The following is a 15,228-nucleotide window of genomic DNA, read 5'->3' on the forward strand; positions in this document are numbered from 1 at the left end:
TCCTTCCCTGCAGATCGACCGCAGGCTGCAAGCTGCGCCCCCCTGGCACCTCGGTTGCCTGGGCCCACCGCTAGCTGCCCTCCCACCTGGGAGGAGGGGGAAGACCTGGGGGAGCCGAGGCACCCTCCAAGCCTTCTCTGCATAGCCTCCCCTAGGGTTGCCAACCTCCAGGTGGTGCCTGGAGATCTCCTGCTATTACAACTGATCTCCAGCCAATAGAGATCAGTTCCCCTGGAGAAAATGGCCACTTTGGCCATTGGGCTCTATGGCTGTGCAGTCTTCCTCCCCAAACCCCGCCCTCCTCAGGCTCCACTCCCAAAACCTCCCGCCAGTGGTGAAGAGGACCTGGCAACCCTAGCTTTCCCCACACACACACACCAGGAGATCTACGCCCGGTATGCCCCCCGAACGATGTTATAAATATGCAAATAACCCTTGGCAGAAAAAAGGTTCCCCATCCCTGTTCTAAACTAAAACCTCAGTATTCAGGTTAAATTGCCGCATTGGCACTTGGCGATAAATAGGTGGGTTTTGGGTTGCAGTTTGGGCACTCGGTCTCTAAAAGGTTCGCCATCACTGCTCTAGGCGTTCCCCCCTATTTGTTCTCCCCCCCCTCCCTCCATGGAACAAGGGTGTCCTTGATAATACCAAAGGGGTATGATATTTCCAGGTTGCATCCACATGGATCTTTTGCTCTGCTGCTGCTTCCAAACAGGAAAACCTTTTTTGAGCTTCTATCTACATGCTGTTGTCCTCTAATAGCCCATTTTCCAGGTTTCTCCCTGCTTTGCTGCAATATATGTTTTTGGAAAGAACATAGTGTAAGCATGTTTGTATGTCATCAGGAGGGAAAGGCTCACAGTACCTAAAGTTCTACCCACATCAGTGCCATTTTCGTTTCATCGGCCCTTGCAGGCACCATTTCCCACACACTGCCGCTGGAGGGTATTTTTTAAATTGCTATTGTGCAATGATGTTCTAAATATCTATTACCATGGTCTGCTATCGCCTCTGAACCCCCAGCTTTCACTTTAAGAATCTGTAAGCCTTTTCATTGTGGCGATATAAATGAAAAAGTGCAGACCAGTCAAAAGGAACAACGAGGCAGAAGCTGTAAGATGGCTGGAGCAGGTTGGGAATTCACTGCTCAGAGGGTGTTCTGCTGCCGCTGTGAATTTCTCTGCAATGGCTGCAGCCGTGAAAGCAACACAGAGACTTGTGGCCAAGTAGATGCAGCACAGGATTCTTGTCCCATTCAGGACTTTTCTTGCTTAGATCTGTACCCTCCTCCACCCAACATTAAGAAAACTACAGTGATTGGGCATCTTTATTATCAGTGGGTTTAATGAGGCACAGTCAGATCCCTGGTTCATCAAGCATAGTTCCACCCGCTGTGCCTGGCAGTAGCTTTGCAAAGCCGTGGGCGAGCGCCTCCCTCTGCTACCCAAGACCCTGATTTGGCTGCAACAGCACCTGGGACCTCATCGTATCCACTCGGCCACTCTAGCTATCACCCCTTCCTCTATGAAGCTGCCATTCCTGTGAAGCTCGCTCTAATAGGCAACAAAGATTTCTCCCACCATTCCTAGCTTCCTGGGCCAGAATCTCAGCCATTTTGAAGTCTTTGAAGCTCAGCAAACGTACTTGGGCTTTGGTAGAGGTCAGAATACATTTCCAATGGCAAAACCAAGCTGTCATGTCCCGCAGTTTGCCGAGAGAGGAAGATAGTCTGCGGCTAAAATACAAACGTAGTTCCAGAAAGTATCCAATGAAGGGAGCCTTTGACTCTTGAAAGCTGATACCCTGAAACCCTTGTTGGTCTCTAAGGTGCTGCTGGATTCAAACACAGTTCCAGAAGTCACCCCAAAACCTCAACATTGTTTTACACTCTTATCAACTGAGTTCGTTGAAAAGGAGAGTTCGAAACTCCAACCGAGCACAGTGGGCAAGCCCAAACGTATTATGCTCAGGCTATGGCACAGAAAGACTGGACTGACCCTTTCCAGATCTTATTTCGACTCGGGTCTCTGAAGGCTGCCGATGTCAGTCGGTAGTGATTTTCAAAACAGCTTTTGGCTTGTTTTGTCCTGACAGCAACTCCCTAAAGTTTGAATCCTTTGGAACCAAAATGATCAGGGGGCTAAGAGCTTTTTAGCTCTTGTTTAGGGCTGTTTAGCTTGGAAAGAAGGCAGTTAAGGGGAGACATGATAGAGGTCTATAAAATTATGGTCACAATTATGCATGGTATGGAGAGAGTGGACAGGAAGATGCTTTTCTCCCTCTCTCATAATACCAGAACGCGGGGTCATCCACTGAAGCTGGAGGGTGAGATTCAAAACAGATAAAAGGAAATATTTCTTCACGCAACACATAGTTAAATTGTGGAACTCCCTGCCCCAGGATGTGGTGATGGCTGCCAACTTTGAAGGGTTTAAGAGGGGAATGGACATGTTCATGGAGGAGAGGGGTATCCATGGCTACTAGTCAAAATGGATACTAGTCATGATGCATACCTATTCTCTCCAGAGGAGCATGCCTATTATATTATGTGCTGTGGAACACAGGCAGGACAACGCTACTGCAGTTTGTTTGTGGGCTTCCTAGAGGCACCTGGTTTGCCACTGTGGGCTTCCTAGAGGCCCCTGGTTGGCCACCTTGTTCTGATCCAGCATTGCCTTTCTTATGTTCTTAATCTGCACTTTTTTTTACTATAAAAGCTGACCAGGGCAATGACCAATGAGTCACTTTTGACCGGGACAGGAGTCACTGCCACACTATTGAACAGCTAGGAACTATGGACTTCCTTGCAAGATGCGAGCCAAAGCTACATTAATCTAGGTCTTTGGTTAGGAACAGTACTATTATAACCCACTTCCATTTATTTATAGTTGTTAATTGCTACCCACCCTGCCCTCCTGTGAAAGGAAGGATATCAGCCCAGCAACAATTAAAGGCTTGGCCCACTGGGTTACCCCCTCCAACTGCTGTTGCAAAAACTTTTAACTAAAGATGCCAGGAAGGGACTTTGTGTTCCCTTTCCCCCCCCCCACTTCCTCCGTAGGGCGTCCGTAGGTCAGAAATCATTTTTGTATTTGTAGCTCCGTGTCGGCACAGGACAGGACACAAAGGGCCGATTGGCAACATGTCTTTATTTAAAACGCTTCATAGCACCATCTAATCGTCAACAGCATTCGAAGTAAAATCAGTGATTAAAAAAAAAAGTTGTTTGTTTTTTTTTGCTTGGGCATCTTGCATTCTTTAGTTCCGCCCACGAAGACATCTAAGTGGTTGTTCTGGTGAGCCAGGCTGAAATAACAATCCCGTTGGCTCTAAATCTGGTGTACCGTTTCCAAAGGCAAAAAACCCTCACAGATAAATTCCGATTGTACCACAGCTGGGATAGACAGGCGGAAGCTCATGGATAAGAAATGGACAGCCTCACCCACCCCACGACTCTCCCACACTCCACAAAGAGGTACCTGAGCTGCCAAACACCCCCAGCGCTCATCTCCAGTGGGTGCCTTTTGTTTCCCCACAAGATCGTCACCCGCGCTGTCTTTTGTACACGTAGTTTGCTCGAAAGCTTTGGAAGGAGTTCGAAACACACCGAGTGCATTAATAAAAGAATTTTTTAAAAAGGACTTTAAGAAGAAAGGAAGGAACGATCATACAATGGAAAAAGCACACGCCAATGGCAAGATTGCAGAATTGCCCCGTCAGTGGGAAAAGCGCAGTTTCCTGCAAAGAACCTGCGGCAAACCACTTGTGAATGCCGCACCTCCAGCGGCGAGCATGGCTGCACGACGGCTTCGCCACGGCTCCCGGCCTTCCAGACCCCACCATGCTTGCTTCAAGGTTGACCAGAAGGAGGAGGCAGCGAGGCCCCCCAAGAGTTCACTTGGCCAGGGCGCCCATCGGGTCCCACGCAGGCAGGACAGTCGGGTCCTGCTGATACACCGCCAGGACGTCTTCAGGCACGTGCTTCTTGTCCACCACCACCTCGTACACGTACTCAGAGAACCAGTCATCGGTCATGATGAGATAACCTGCAGGAGATGACCATGGAACAAGGGGGTGGTGGTGGTTTAACAACTAGGGTTACCAGTCTCCAGGTGGTGGCTGGAGATCTCCTGGAATTACAACTAGTCTTCGGGTTACAGAGATTAGGTTTAACAACTAGGGTTACCAGTCTCCAGGTGGTGGCTGGAGATCTCAGGAATTACAACTAGTCTTCAGGTTACAGAGATCAGGTCCCCTGGAGAAAATGGCTGCTTTGGGAAGTGGATTCTGTGGCATTGTACCCCACTGAGGTCCCTTCCCTCTCCAAACTCTGCCCTCCCCAGGCTCCCCCCCCCAAAAAAAGTCTCCAGGTATTTCCCAACCCAGCGCTGGCAACCTTATTAACAACTGCCCTTTTAAAAATTATTTAATTATTAGTCTCGTATCGCACTCTATATCCCGGATGAAGCCAGGCTCAGAGTGGCTAACAGTCATAAAACATAATACATACATAGTTTAAATTTATATATATGTACATATTATGTTTTATGACTGTTAGCTGCTCTGAGCCAGCGTGGTGTAGTGGTTAAGAGCAGTGGTTTGGTGGATTCTGACTTGGAGAACCCAGTCTGGTGAACTGGGTTGGTTTCCCCACTCCTCCACATGAAGCCAGCTGGGTGACCTTGGGCTAGTCACAGCTCTCTCAGTCCCACCCACTTCACAGAGTGTCTGTTGTGGGGAGGGGAAGGTGATTGTAAGCCAGTTTGATTCTTCCTTAAGTGGTAGAGAAAGTTGGTATATAAAAACCAACTCTTCTTCTTCTTCGTCCAGGATATAGAGTGCAATTCAAAACTATTATACAATGAAAATTATTAATAAAATCAGCTGGTGCTAAAAATCACCACAGGGTCCATGGCAAACCTGGAGAAAAGCAATCAGAGTCCCCAGTTGAAACATTGTAAGATGGAAAACTATACAGGAAGGGGAAGGGAGACCATCTGTGATGGATACTGTTGCTGTCCTCAACTGTAGGCCTGGCAGAACATGTGTCTTACAGGCCCTGCAGAACTGCGCAAGATCCCGCAGGGCCCTGATCTCATCAGACAGAGAGAGCTCCACCAGGCCAAGCAAATCTGCTTGCTGCTTGTGCCAGATGACAATGAACACATGACTCTGCCTTATACTGAATCAGACCCTTGGTCCATCAAAGACAGTATTGTCTACTCAGACTGGCAGCGGCTCTCCAGGGTCACAGGCTGAGGTCTTTCACATCATCTACTTCCTAGTTCCTTCAACTGGAGATGCCGGGGATTGAACCTGGGACCTTCTGCATGCCAAGCACTGAGCCACAGCCCCTCTACCACTGAGCCACAGCCCCTTCCCAATGGCAAGAACAACTCTGCTATTCCAGAACATCCACTTCTCCTGTCCCACCCATGTCTCTCCGAGCCTCAAGCTGCCCTCTGAACACCCAGCACCTGTTCAGCCCTCCTGGCCACAGATGCCGAGAAACCTAAAACGCAAACGGAGACTCCTAACCGGCCAGTTTGATTTCAACTCTGCTGAGGCATGAGGAAGGGGGCGGCGGGGGGGAAGACCATCTTGAAAGTATCGGAGTTGATCTGCCCAGACTTCCAAATTGCAGATCAAATTCCTCCTACAAAAATTTTCCATGCCTTGAAAACAAAACAAACAAAGCCGGTCATCTGCGAGGACCAGACAAAAATGATTCTCGTCATCAACCATGTTTGCTTTTGGAAACAAAACCGCAAGGCTTCCAAAAATAAACAGCTTGATAACCAAAAAGGCCATAGAATTTCCTGACCCTGACAAAAAGAGGAGGCTCCGCACACGGGGAGAAGCCCACGCAGGCGGCCTGCAGAGGAGGTCAGGAATGCCTGCCCCGCGTTGGGATTCTGCCTTCCTTTTCGACAGAGAGCCCCAATGGTTCCCAGCAGACCTGGAGTGATGGTGGCGGGATCGCCGGGCATCACATGATGCATTCCCCCCGTAACTCATTGCTGTCCAACGAAGTCCCCAGGTCCAGCCTTGCCTTGTTGATTCAGGCAATCTTCTATCAACCCTCTTTGAGGACTGACGCGGGTCCTGTTATTTTCGTCCCTCTGTGCCTCGCCAGGCCTCAGGCACTCCCTGCCAACTCTAACATCCTCCCTTCTTCCCCTCTTCCTGAAACGAGAGGGCTGCCAGGCCCCTGCTCTTTCCCAGCATGCGCACACAGAGCCCCCACGCTCGGCAAAAAGGCAGCCTGACCCAAACCAGAGCAGAAGGTCGGGACGGGGTAAGCAACCCACATGGTGACTCCTGCCAAGGACATGGCGCCGGTGAAGCAGGCCACAACTCAAGCTGGGTGACCCAGGATCGGGCGGTGCGGCTGGGGCCCGTGAAGAGCGGCCGGGACAGCCGCAGATGGGTCTCTGTCTGCTCTTCAGGGTGCTTTCGTTTTATCATCGAGCCTGTTCAGCGGAAGAGGCTTCCTCGGGAGGTGGAGGGCTCTCCTTCTTTGGAGGTTTGTAAGCAGAGGCCAGATGGCCACCTGACAGCAAGGCTGATTCCGTGAACTTGGGCAGATCATGAAAGAAGAAGAGTTGGTTTTTATATGCCAGTTTTCTCTACCTTTTTAAGGAGAATCAAACCGGCTTACAATCTCCTTCCCTTCCTCTCCCCACAACAGTTACCTTGTGAAGTAGGTGAGGCTCAGAGAGCTCTAAGAGAGCTGTGACTAGCCCAAGGTCATCCAGCTGGCCTTATGTGTAGGAGTGGGGAAACAAACCCGGTTCACCAGATTAGCGTCCGCCACTCATGTGGAGGAGTGGGGAATCGTACCCGGTTCTCCAGATTAGAGTCCACCACTCCAAACCACCACTCTTAACCACTACACAACACTGCCTGGAGGACAGGAAGGGATGAATCAGCTCTTGTGGCCCTTTCTTACAAGCCCTGGGTAATGCCAATCAACTCTTTGTGGCCAGGGAGCAATTTTCCTCCAGGCCACATTGGCCAGGGATCCTGGAGGGTTTTTTCCTTCCTCTGGGCATTGAGCAGGGGCCACTAGGAGAGTGGGGGGGAGGTAATTGTGATTTTCCTGTGTTGTGCAGGGGGTTGGACTAGATGACCCTTGAGGTCCCTTCTAGCTCTATGTTTCTAAGTCGTAGCCAATTTATATTGACCTCGTGGGGTTTTCAAGGTAAGAGACAAATAGAGGGGGTTTCCCATAGCCTGCCTCTGCGTAGCAACCCTAGACTTCCTTGGTACTCTCCCGTCCAAGCACTAACCAGGGCTGACAACATTAGGCTACCCGGGCCGTCCAAGTCAGGGCAAGTCGAGTGCCGGCCTCCCCAATTTCCTGCCAGCTGGTGTCCAACTCAGAGCCCTCAAAAGTGGGAGGTGACCCAGATGTGACCTTCAGGCCAACAAAAACCACGCTCTTCCCTGTGCTAGATGGCCTGCGATGAGCCCCTCCAGTCCTTCAGGCAGAAATGACCAGAGGGTAGCGCTGTGGTCAGGATCACCAAGACAAAAGCTCCACCATGGCTGCAACACCCCACTCATAATTGCGCCCCTGATTCTAAAGAGGCCTGTATTTTGAACACAGCGCATGCACTGCAGGGTAGATGAGGGGAGGGGCCGTGACTCAGTGGTAGAGCATCTGCTTGGCATGCAGAAGGTTCCAGGTTCGGTCCCCAGCATCTCCAGTTAAAGGGACCAGGCAGGTAGGTGATGCAAAAGACCTCTGCCTGAGACTCTGGAGAGCCGCTGCCAGTCTGAGTAGACAATACTGACTTTGATGGAACAAGGGTCTGATTCAGTGTAAGGCAGCTTCATGTGTTCATGAGGAGGGGCCATGGCTCAGTGGAAGAGCATCTGTTTGGCCTACAGAAGGTCCCAGGTTCAATCCCCGTCATCTCCAGTTAAAGGGACTGGGGAAGGTGACGTGAAAGACCCCTGCCTGAGACCCTGGAGAGCTGCTGCCGGTCCGAGTAGACAGTACTGACTTTGATGGACGGAGGGTCTGATTCAGCATAAGGCAGCTTCATGTGTTCATGTGAGGCACTTCTAGAAGTCACATCCCTGCCACAGCGACCAGCCTCCAGAGAGAACCATCAACGGGACAGGGCCCCTGCAACCAACTTCACCCCCCTCCCAAGCTGTGGGGGTGCCAGCAAGCTCAGCAATGGCCAAAACACATGCTGCAAGTCCCAACCCCTACGTGAGCAGCCCTCAGGGCCAGAAAGGAGGCTGCAACCAACTGAGTCAAGCAACTGGCTCGGCGGGGCATCGTGGGGCCCACGGCTTCCCATCCATTTGGGGCAACAGCGGAGCTTGTGGGGGGAAACGCACCTCAAGATCCCATTCATGAAGAGCGGGCCTGGCCTTTGAAGAAGAGCACAGCGCTAAGCGGCTCAGGGAGCCCCCGGGCTGCCGGCAAAGCTGGCTCGACACGGTCAGCATTGAGGAATGCCTGCAACTGGGCCAGCTTTCGCCGTGTTATTTTTAATCTCTTAAAAGCCTGAAGAGTTCTGTGCACTTGTCTTTGGCAGCCGGCAGTGAGTCTTGCGGGAGCAGGCATTCCTCACCGCTGGAGCAGCTCTGGGTTTTAGCAGGGCTTATAAAACAGAGGGGTAAACGAAGAGCTAAAAATAGCCAAGCAGTGATGGGGGGGGGTTGTGTGCACCCGCAGCTCATTCATGCAGTCCTGCGCAACATGCTCCCCTTCCTTGGCAGCCCTGAGAAAGTCCCGGCCCCGCAAGTGAAGGCTCAAATCTCAATGCAGATCACTTTTTTCCCCCAATGAAAGGCATTCAGGGCGCTGACTGGCTCACTCTCATCAGGGCACTGCCCCCACTCCAGAAATTTGATATATGCAATCCAAAGCACCTTGGTTTTTATTTCTAAGGACAACGTTATACAGTGCAAGCATCTCATAAGAACATAAGAAAGACCATGCTGGATCAGACCAAGGCACATCAAGTCCAGCAGTCTGTTCACACAGGGGCCAACCAGGGGCCTCTAGGAAGCCCACAAACAAGACGACTGCAGCAGCAACATCCTGCCTGTGTTCCACGGCACCTAATATAATAGGCATGCTCTGATACTGGAGAGAATAGGTATGCATCATGACTAGTATTTATAAGAACATAAGGAAGGCCCTGCAGGATCAGACCAAAGGCCCATCAAGTCCAGCAGTCTGTTCACACAGGGGCCAACCAAGTGCCTCTAGGAAGCCCACAAACAAGATGACTGCAACAGCATTGTCCTGCCTGTGTTCCACGGCACCTAATATAATAGGCATGCTCTGATACTGGAGAGAATAGGTATGTATCATGACTGGTTTTCGTTTTGACTAGCAGCCATGGATAGCTCTATCCTCCATGAACACGTCCACTCCCCTCTTAAAGCCTTACATAAGAACATAAGAAAGCCATGCTGGATCAGACCAAGGCACATAAAGTCCAGCAGTCTGTTCACACAGTGGCCAACCAGGTGCCTCTAGGAAGCCCACAAACAAGACGACTGCAGCAGCATTATCCTGCCTGTGTTCCACAGCACCTAATATAATAGGCATGCTCCTCTGATCCTGGAGAGAATAAGTATGCATCATGACTAGTATCCATTTTGACTAGTAGCCATGAATACCCCTCTCCTCCATGAACACGTCCATTTCCCTCTTAAACCCTTCAAAGTTGGCAGCCATCACCACATCCTGGGGCAGGGAGTTCCACAATTTCACTATGCATTAAATCTCTCATAGAAGCAGTCCCCAAACCAAGGACGCTAAGAGTTCCAAACGTCTCAGGGGGCATCTGCAGCACTAGTGGCAGAGCAAGCTTAGAAAGGGGTGCTGTGAGACTTCCTCCCCTCCCCTATCAGCCTTGGCACAGGAGAGAGGTGGAGCAGCCATGCTGCTAGCCAGGACAATGCCTTTGCTCATAGAACGCAGCTTGCATGTATTAGTAAACATCACTGCTGCTTTCCCCAGGGAGTTCAGAGTGCTTCCTAAACATACAACAGCCTTGCAAAGCAGGCCAGTGACAATCTCCCCATATTTCAGACTGGGCAGAGGTTGAGAGACTCTTAAGGGGCCAGTCAATTATATTTGTTGTTCCATGAGCCTCCTGCCTTTCAGGGTGAATGGTGAATTTCCTGTTCAAGGTGACCTAGGGCAAGAGTATGCACAGGAAAGCGAGGAGGATGATCTGGAGCATGGAGACCAAGCCCTACAAGGAAAGGCTGAGGGATTTGGGAATGTTCAGTCTGGAGAAGAGGAGGTGCAGGGGGGACATGATTGCTCTCTTAAAAGAATTTGAAAGGCTGTCACTTAGAGGAGGGCAGGGAGCTGTTCCTGTTGGCAGCGGAGGATAGGACTCACAATAATGGGTTTACAGGCGGAAAGGTACCGGCTGGATATTAGGAAAAAATTTGTTACAGTAAGAGTTCTGGGGACCTGTGGCACAGTGGTAAGCTGCAGTAATGCAGTCAAAGCTCCTCTCACGACCTGAGGTCGATCCCGACAGAAGTCCGTTTCACGTTGCCAGCTCAAGGTTGACTCAGCCGTCCATCCTTCCAAAGTCAGGTCGGTAAAATGAATACCCGGCTTGCTGGGGGTAAAGTGTAGACAACCGGGGAAGGCAATGGCAAATCACTGCCTAGTAAATGCTGTGATGTGATGTCACCCCATGGGTCATTAATGACCCGGTACTTGCACAGGGGACTGCCTTGACCTTTTTAAGAGTAGTTCAGCAGTCGAATCAGTCACCCCCTCACTGGCAGTCTTCAAGCAGCAGTTGGATGAACACTTGTCAGGGATGCTTTAAGTTGATCCTGCAATGAGCAGGGGGTTGGGCTGGATGGCCTGTGTGGTCCCTTCCAACTCTATGATCCTATATGGTAAGCAGTGTCAGGAGGTCGTGCGGTTTTGCCTGTCACTGTCTCCAATGAAACACAATGGTGTGGGGGGAGGGAGAAGAAGAAGAGTTGGTTTTTATATGCTGACTTTCTCCACCACTTAAGGAAGAATCAAACTGGCTTACAATCACTTTCCCTTCCCCTAAGGTAGGTGGGGCCGAGAGAGTGTGAGCCCAAGGTCACTAGCCCAAGGTCACCCAGCTGGCTTCACATGCAGCAGTAGGGAAACAAATCCAGCTCACCAGATTAGCCTCCGCTGCTCATGTGGAAGAGTGGGGAATCAAACCCGGTTCTCCAGATCAGAGTCCACTGCTCCAAACCACTGCTCTTAACCACTACACCACGCTGGGAGAAAGGTCCCTGTTCCAGCTTTTACTCTAGAAACAAGCAGTTGCTTGACAGTTTGTGATGAAGCCTGTGTTTTGTCATGTGTCCCCCCCGCGCAGCTCTTGGAAGGTACCAATAGCAATGTTCCCCTCCAAGAATGTTTTAAGAAAGGCTAACAAACTTTTCCTAGACAAAATGATATTAAATCTGGGGCTGAATGGAACAGAGCCCGAGGAGTGCAAATGGACGTGCTCTTTTTGGGCACTAAACTCAGTCCAGGAATTCACTAAGGTTTGCCTTATGACCCTGCAGTAATTAAAGGGTGGGCAGAGGGGGTGGGGAGAAGCCTCCGCTTTGTGCTTTGTGTGTCTGCCAGGACTGGCTATCCAGTGTCCCGGCAACAGGAGCCGAGAAGCAATGCCTTCCCCAGTTGGGAAGAAACCTGTGCTGGGACAGAAGAGGTCATGCAGGCCAAGAGGGACAGAAAGGTTCCCCCAACTGTGCTGGGGAAAGGGCTCAGTCCTTTGCCTTGGAGTCAGGATTTTTTCCCCCACCACAGAGAGCTGCTTAGCCAGCTATGCTCCCTGCTCCAAACCGCTCCACCTTTTGCACTCAGAATTACGCACATTCTCTAAGTGTGACAAGTAAATACACGCACATGGGGCAGGCAGGATTAGGTAGGAAAGCCAGCGTGATATAGTGGTTAAGAGCAGCAGACTCTAATCTGGAAAACTGGGTTTGATTCCCCACTCCTCCACATGAAGCCTGCTGGGTGACCTTGGGCTAGTCACGGTTCTCTCTGAACTCTCTCAGTCCCACCTACTTCACAAGATGACTGATGTGGAGAGGGGGAGAGGCGATTTTAAGCCACTTTGGGACTCCTTAAAGGTAGAGAAAAGCAGGGTATAGAAACCAACTCTTCTTCTTCTAACTAGGGAGGGTTGGGGAAAACTAGATAGGAAAAGCATCAAAAAGGCTTTCCTCCCTCGAGTCCTGAGCTTATGAACAAAGAGGGTTTGAAGGCACTATTCTGATAGGCTGAGCTTGAAAGCAGAGCTCAAGACTCAACTCAGCTACCTGCTCTGTGGTGATGGTGGTGGTGATCGGCAGCAGCTCTCCAGGGCCCCCAGCAGAGAAAGACGTCTTTTAACTGAGGATCCCAGCATTGACTGTCTGCAGCAAAGTGGGCGGGGGTGTTCTGCCATCAAGCCACATCAGCCCAAACCCCTTTATTGGTCCCATATCCAGACCAATTAGGGCAGAAATGCTACCTTTATTTCCACGGTCTTCTCCCCACGAGTTCTCCACACGCCACTTCTGAAAGGAACCTTCTTGATCCTCCTAGAAAGAAAACATGAAGGAACTGTGAGGAAACCCCTCTGAAAGCAACTAGGCACAAAGGCAAACTTCCGTTGGCTTACGGATTTGCAGGAGGGGAGGCAGCCCCCTGGACGCGTGGCACAGCTGCCCTGCCCACTTCCGGAGCACAGGGGTTAGGTCTCTACAGCCCCAAATCCCCACCAGGCTCCTATCAGGGCATGAGAGTGACAGTTCCCAACTTGCCCTTCACAGTCTGGAGTTTATTGAAGCTGAGCTGTTTTCTGTTACCCCAGAAGATCAGACCAGAACAAACGGGTTGAAATCAAATCAAAAGAGTTTCCGGCTAAACATTAGGAAGGACTTTCTAACAGTTAGAGCGGTTCCTCAGTGGAACAGACTTCCTCAGGAGGTAGTGGGCTCTCCTGCCCTGGAGGTTTTTAAGCAGAGGCTAGATGGCCATCTAACAGCAATGCTGATTTTGTGAATTTAGGCAGATCATGAAAGGGAGGGCAGGAAGGTTGTGTCAGTGTTTGGCTCTTGTGGCCCTATCCCGCATGTCCAGGGTAGTGCCAATCACCACTTTGGAGTCAGGAAGCAATTTTCCTCCAGGCCAGATTGGCCAGGGATCCTGGAGGGTTGTTGTTGTTTTTTGCCATCTTCTGGGTGTGGAGTAGGTGTCACTGGGGGTGTGAGGGGAGGTAGTTGTGAATTTTCTGCATTGTGCAGGGGGTTGGACTAGATGATCCTGGTGATCCCTTCCATGATTCTAAAGGGCATCCTCTGCCTATTTTTTTAGGGAAATTGGGAGGGATAGGCAAAGAAATTTCTGATTTTGGTGCAAGGGCCCCCTACCGGGTGATGCCTATCGTGAAATAAATAACACAATCAGTTTCTCGACTCCCTTGGGAGAGATGCTTTGAGAGAGCTGGCGCATGCTCTAGGCCCCCAAAACCACAAAGTCAACTTTCAATAAGGTTTTGCACGAGGCGATGAAGGACGCCCCCCACGAGGGCCTGCCAGAGCACTTTCTGGGCCTGGTATTCTGGCACCGCTCGCCAAACTTGCCCTCCAGCTCAAACCGAGCAAGTCTTGGGTGGTTTGCCTGGAAGCCCGGTTAAGCCCTTCAACTGGGTCAAACAACAGTGAGCTTAGCAAAGGCTGGCAGGGATTAAAAAGTACCTTTTGGGAAAAGAAAGTTACATTGCAATCGTAGACAAGAAATCTGTTTGCACAACAAGTATTTGAAAACAAAAATTAAAATCTACCTTCGGGTGGGGGGGGGGGGGAGGTCGGCAAATCCATTGGGGTTTATGAAATGCCTCCGAAAACACTACAGCTTTTAATCTCACAGTCATTCTCAGAAAGAAGTTTTAATTATTTGGATTTCTGAGGGCAAAATGCCTCCAAATGTTTAAACCACTGACTGCCTGCTGTTAAAATCTCCACACAGCCATGAAGCTTACTGAGCGATCTTAGTTTCAGACAGTGACCGTGGTGGCCTGCAGTAGAATAGCTCAATTCGAGTCCAGTGGCAAGATTTTTGGGGTATGAGCTTTCGAGAGCAAAGGGTGATCTTAGGAAAGGATATAGTAACGTGACTTTTTTCGTTTCTTTCCTCTCATAGTTAACATAAGAACATAAGAAAAGCCATGCTGGATCAGACCAAGGCCCATCAAGTCCAGCAGTCTGTTCACACAGTGGCCAACCGGGTGTCTCTAGGAAGCCCACGAACAAGACGACTGCAGCAGCATTGTCCTGCCTGTGTTCCACAGCACCTAATATATTCGGCATGCTCCTCTGATCCTGGAGAGAATAGGTATGCATCATGACTAGTACCCATTTTGACTAGCAGCCATGGATAGCCCTCTCCTCCATGAACATTTCCACTCCCCTCTTAAAGCCTTCCGAGTTGGCAGCCATCAGAACATACTGAGGCAGGGAGTTCCACAATTTAACCGTGCGTTGGGTGAAGAAATACTTCCTTTGTGTTCGGTTTCCATCCCAGCTATTTTCTTTGCTGGTTTTCCTGTTTTGTTCATTACTTTCATAGCATTTTTTTTACGAGTGGCACTCAGTTCCAAATGGGACGTACCTGGGTCAGAAACTAGCGTTTCAAATCAGTGTGGCCACAGCATTATGCCAGTCACCACCTCTGTCTGACTCACCATCAGAGGGCAAAGTGGTAGTAAGGGAGAGCAGGGCAGAAGAGCCCCATGTATAGGGTAGCCAGGTCCCCTCTTACCTTTGGCAGGAGTTTTTTTAATTTGTGCACGTGGGCTCCCGACATGATACTGTTACTTCTGGATTTAGAATGGGATGCTCTAGCCATAACCCCCCAAAACTCTATGGAAACCACAGAGTTTTCAGAGGTTATGGCTAGAGCGTCCTGCACTAAACCAGGAAGTAACAGTAAACCTGGAAGTAACAGTATTGCGCTGGGAGCGTGTGGGGGAGATCACTCTCCCCTTACTACTTCCGCCCACTGACCATCAGCTGGTCAGTGGACAGTCCGGCTGATGGGAACCCTACAGGCAGTTGGGAACCCTACCCATGTGCCACCACAAAACTCCTTGAACAAAGGGCTGGATACAAACCTCGTCAAGCATCAGATGACCACACTCTTTCATGAAAAGCATGCAATGCAACTGACATATTCAC

At 50.3% G+C, this 15,228-nt stretch overlaps 1 protein-coding gene across 2 annotated transcripts in view; it reads right to left on the minus strand.

Annotated features, from left to right (window-relative positions):
* Nucleotides 1-3,754: 3,754 nt before the first annotated feature.
* Nucleotides 3,755-15,228, minus strand: part of BLMH (bleomycin hydrolase) — a 32,236-nt gene continuing 20,762 nt past the window's right edge. For both annotated transcript variants that reach the window (XM_056865180.1, XM_056865181.1), the window contains 2 exons: nucleotides 12,522-12,591; nucleotides 3,755-4,046 (listed from right to left, as the gene is read on the minus strand). In XM_056865180.1, the coding sequence (XP_056721158.1) occupies nucleotides 3,895-4,046; nucleotides 12,522-12,591 (222 nt within the window). In that variant the 3' untranslated portion in view covers nucleotides 3,755-3,894. The remainder of the gene's footprint in view (nucleotides 4,047-12,521; nucleotides 12,592-15,228) is intronic.

The sequence above is a fragment of the Euleptes europaea genome, chromosome 19 (assembly GCF_029931775.1).
Source record: "Euleptes europaea isolate rEulEur1 chromosome 19, rEulEur1.hap1, whole genome shotgun sequence".
NCBI classification, from domain to species: domain Eukaryota; kingdom Metazoa; phylum Chordata; class Lepidosauria; order Squamata; family Sphaerodactylidae; genus Euleptes; species Euleptes europaea.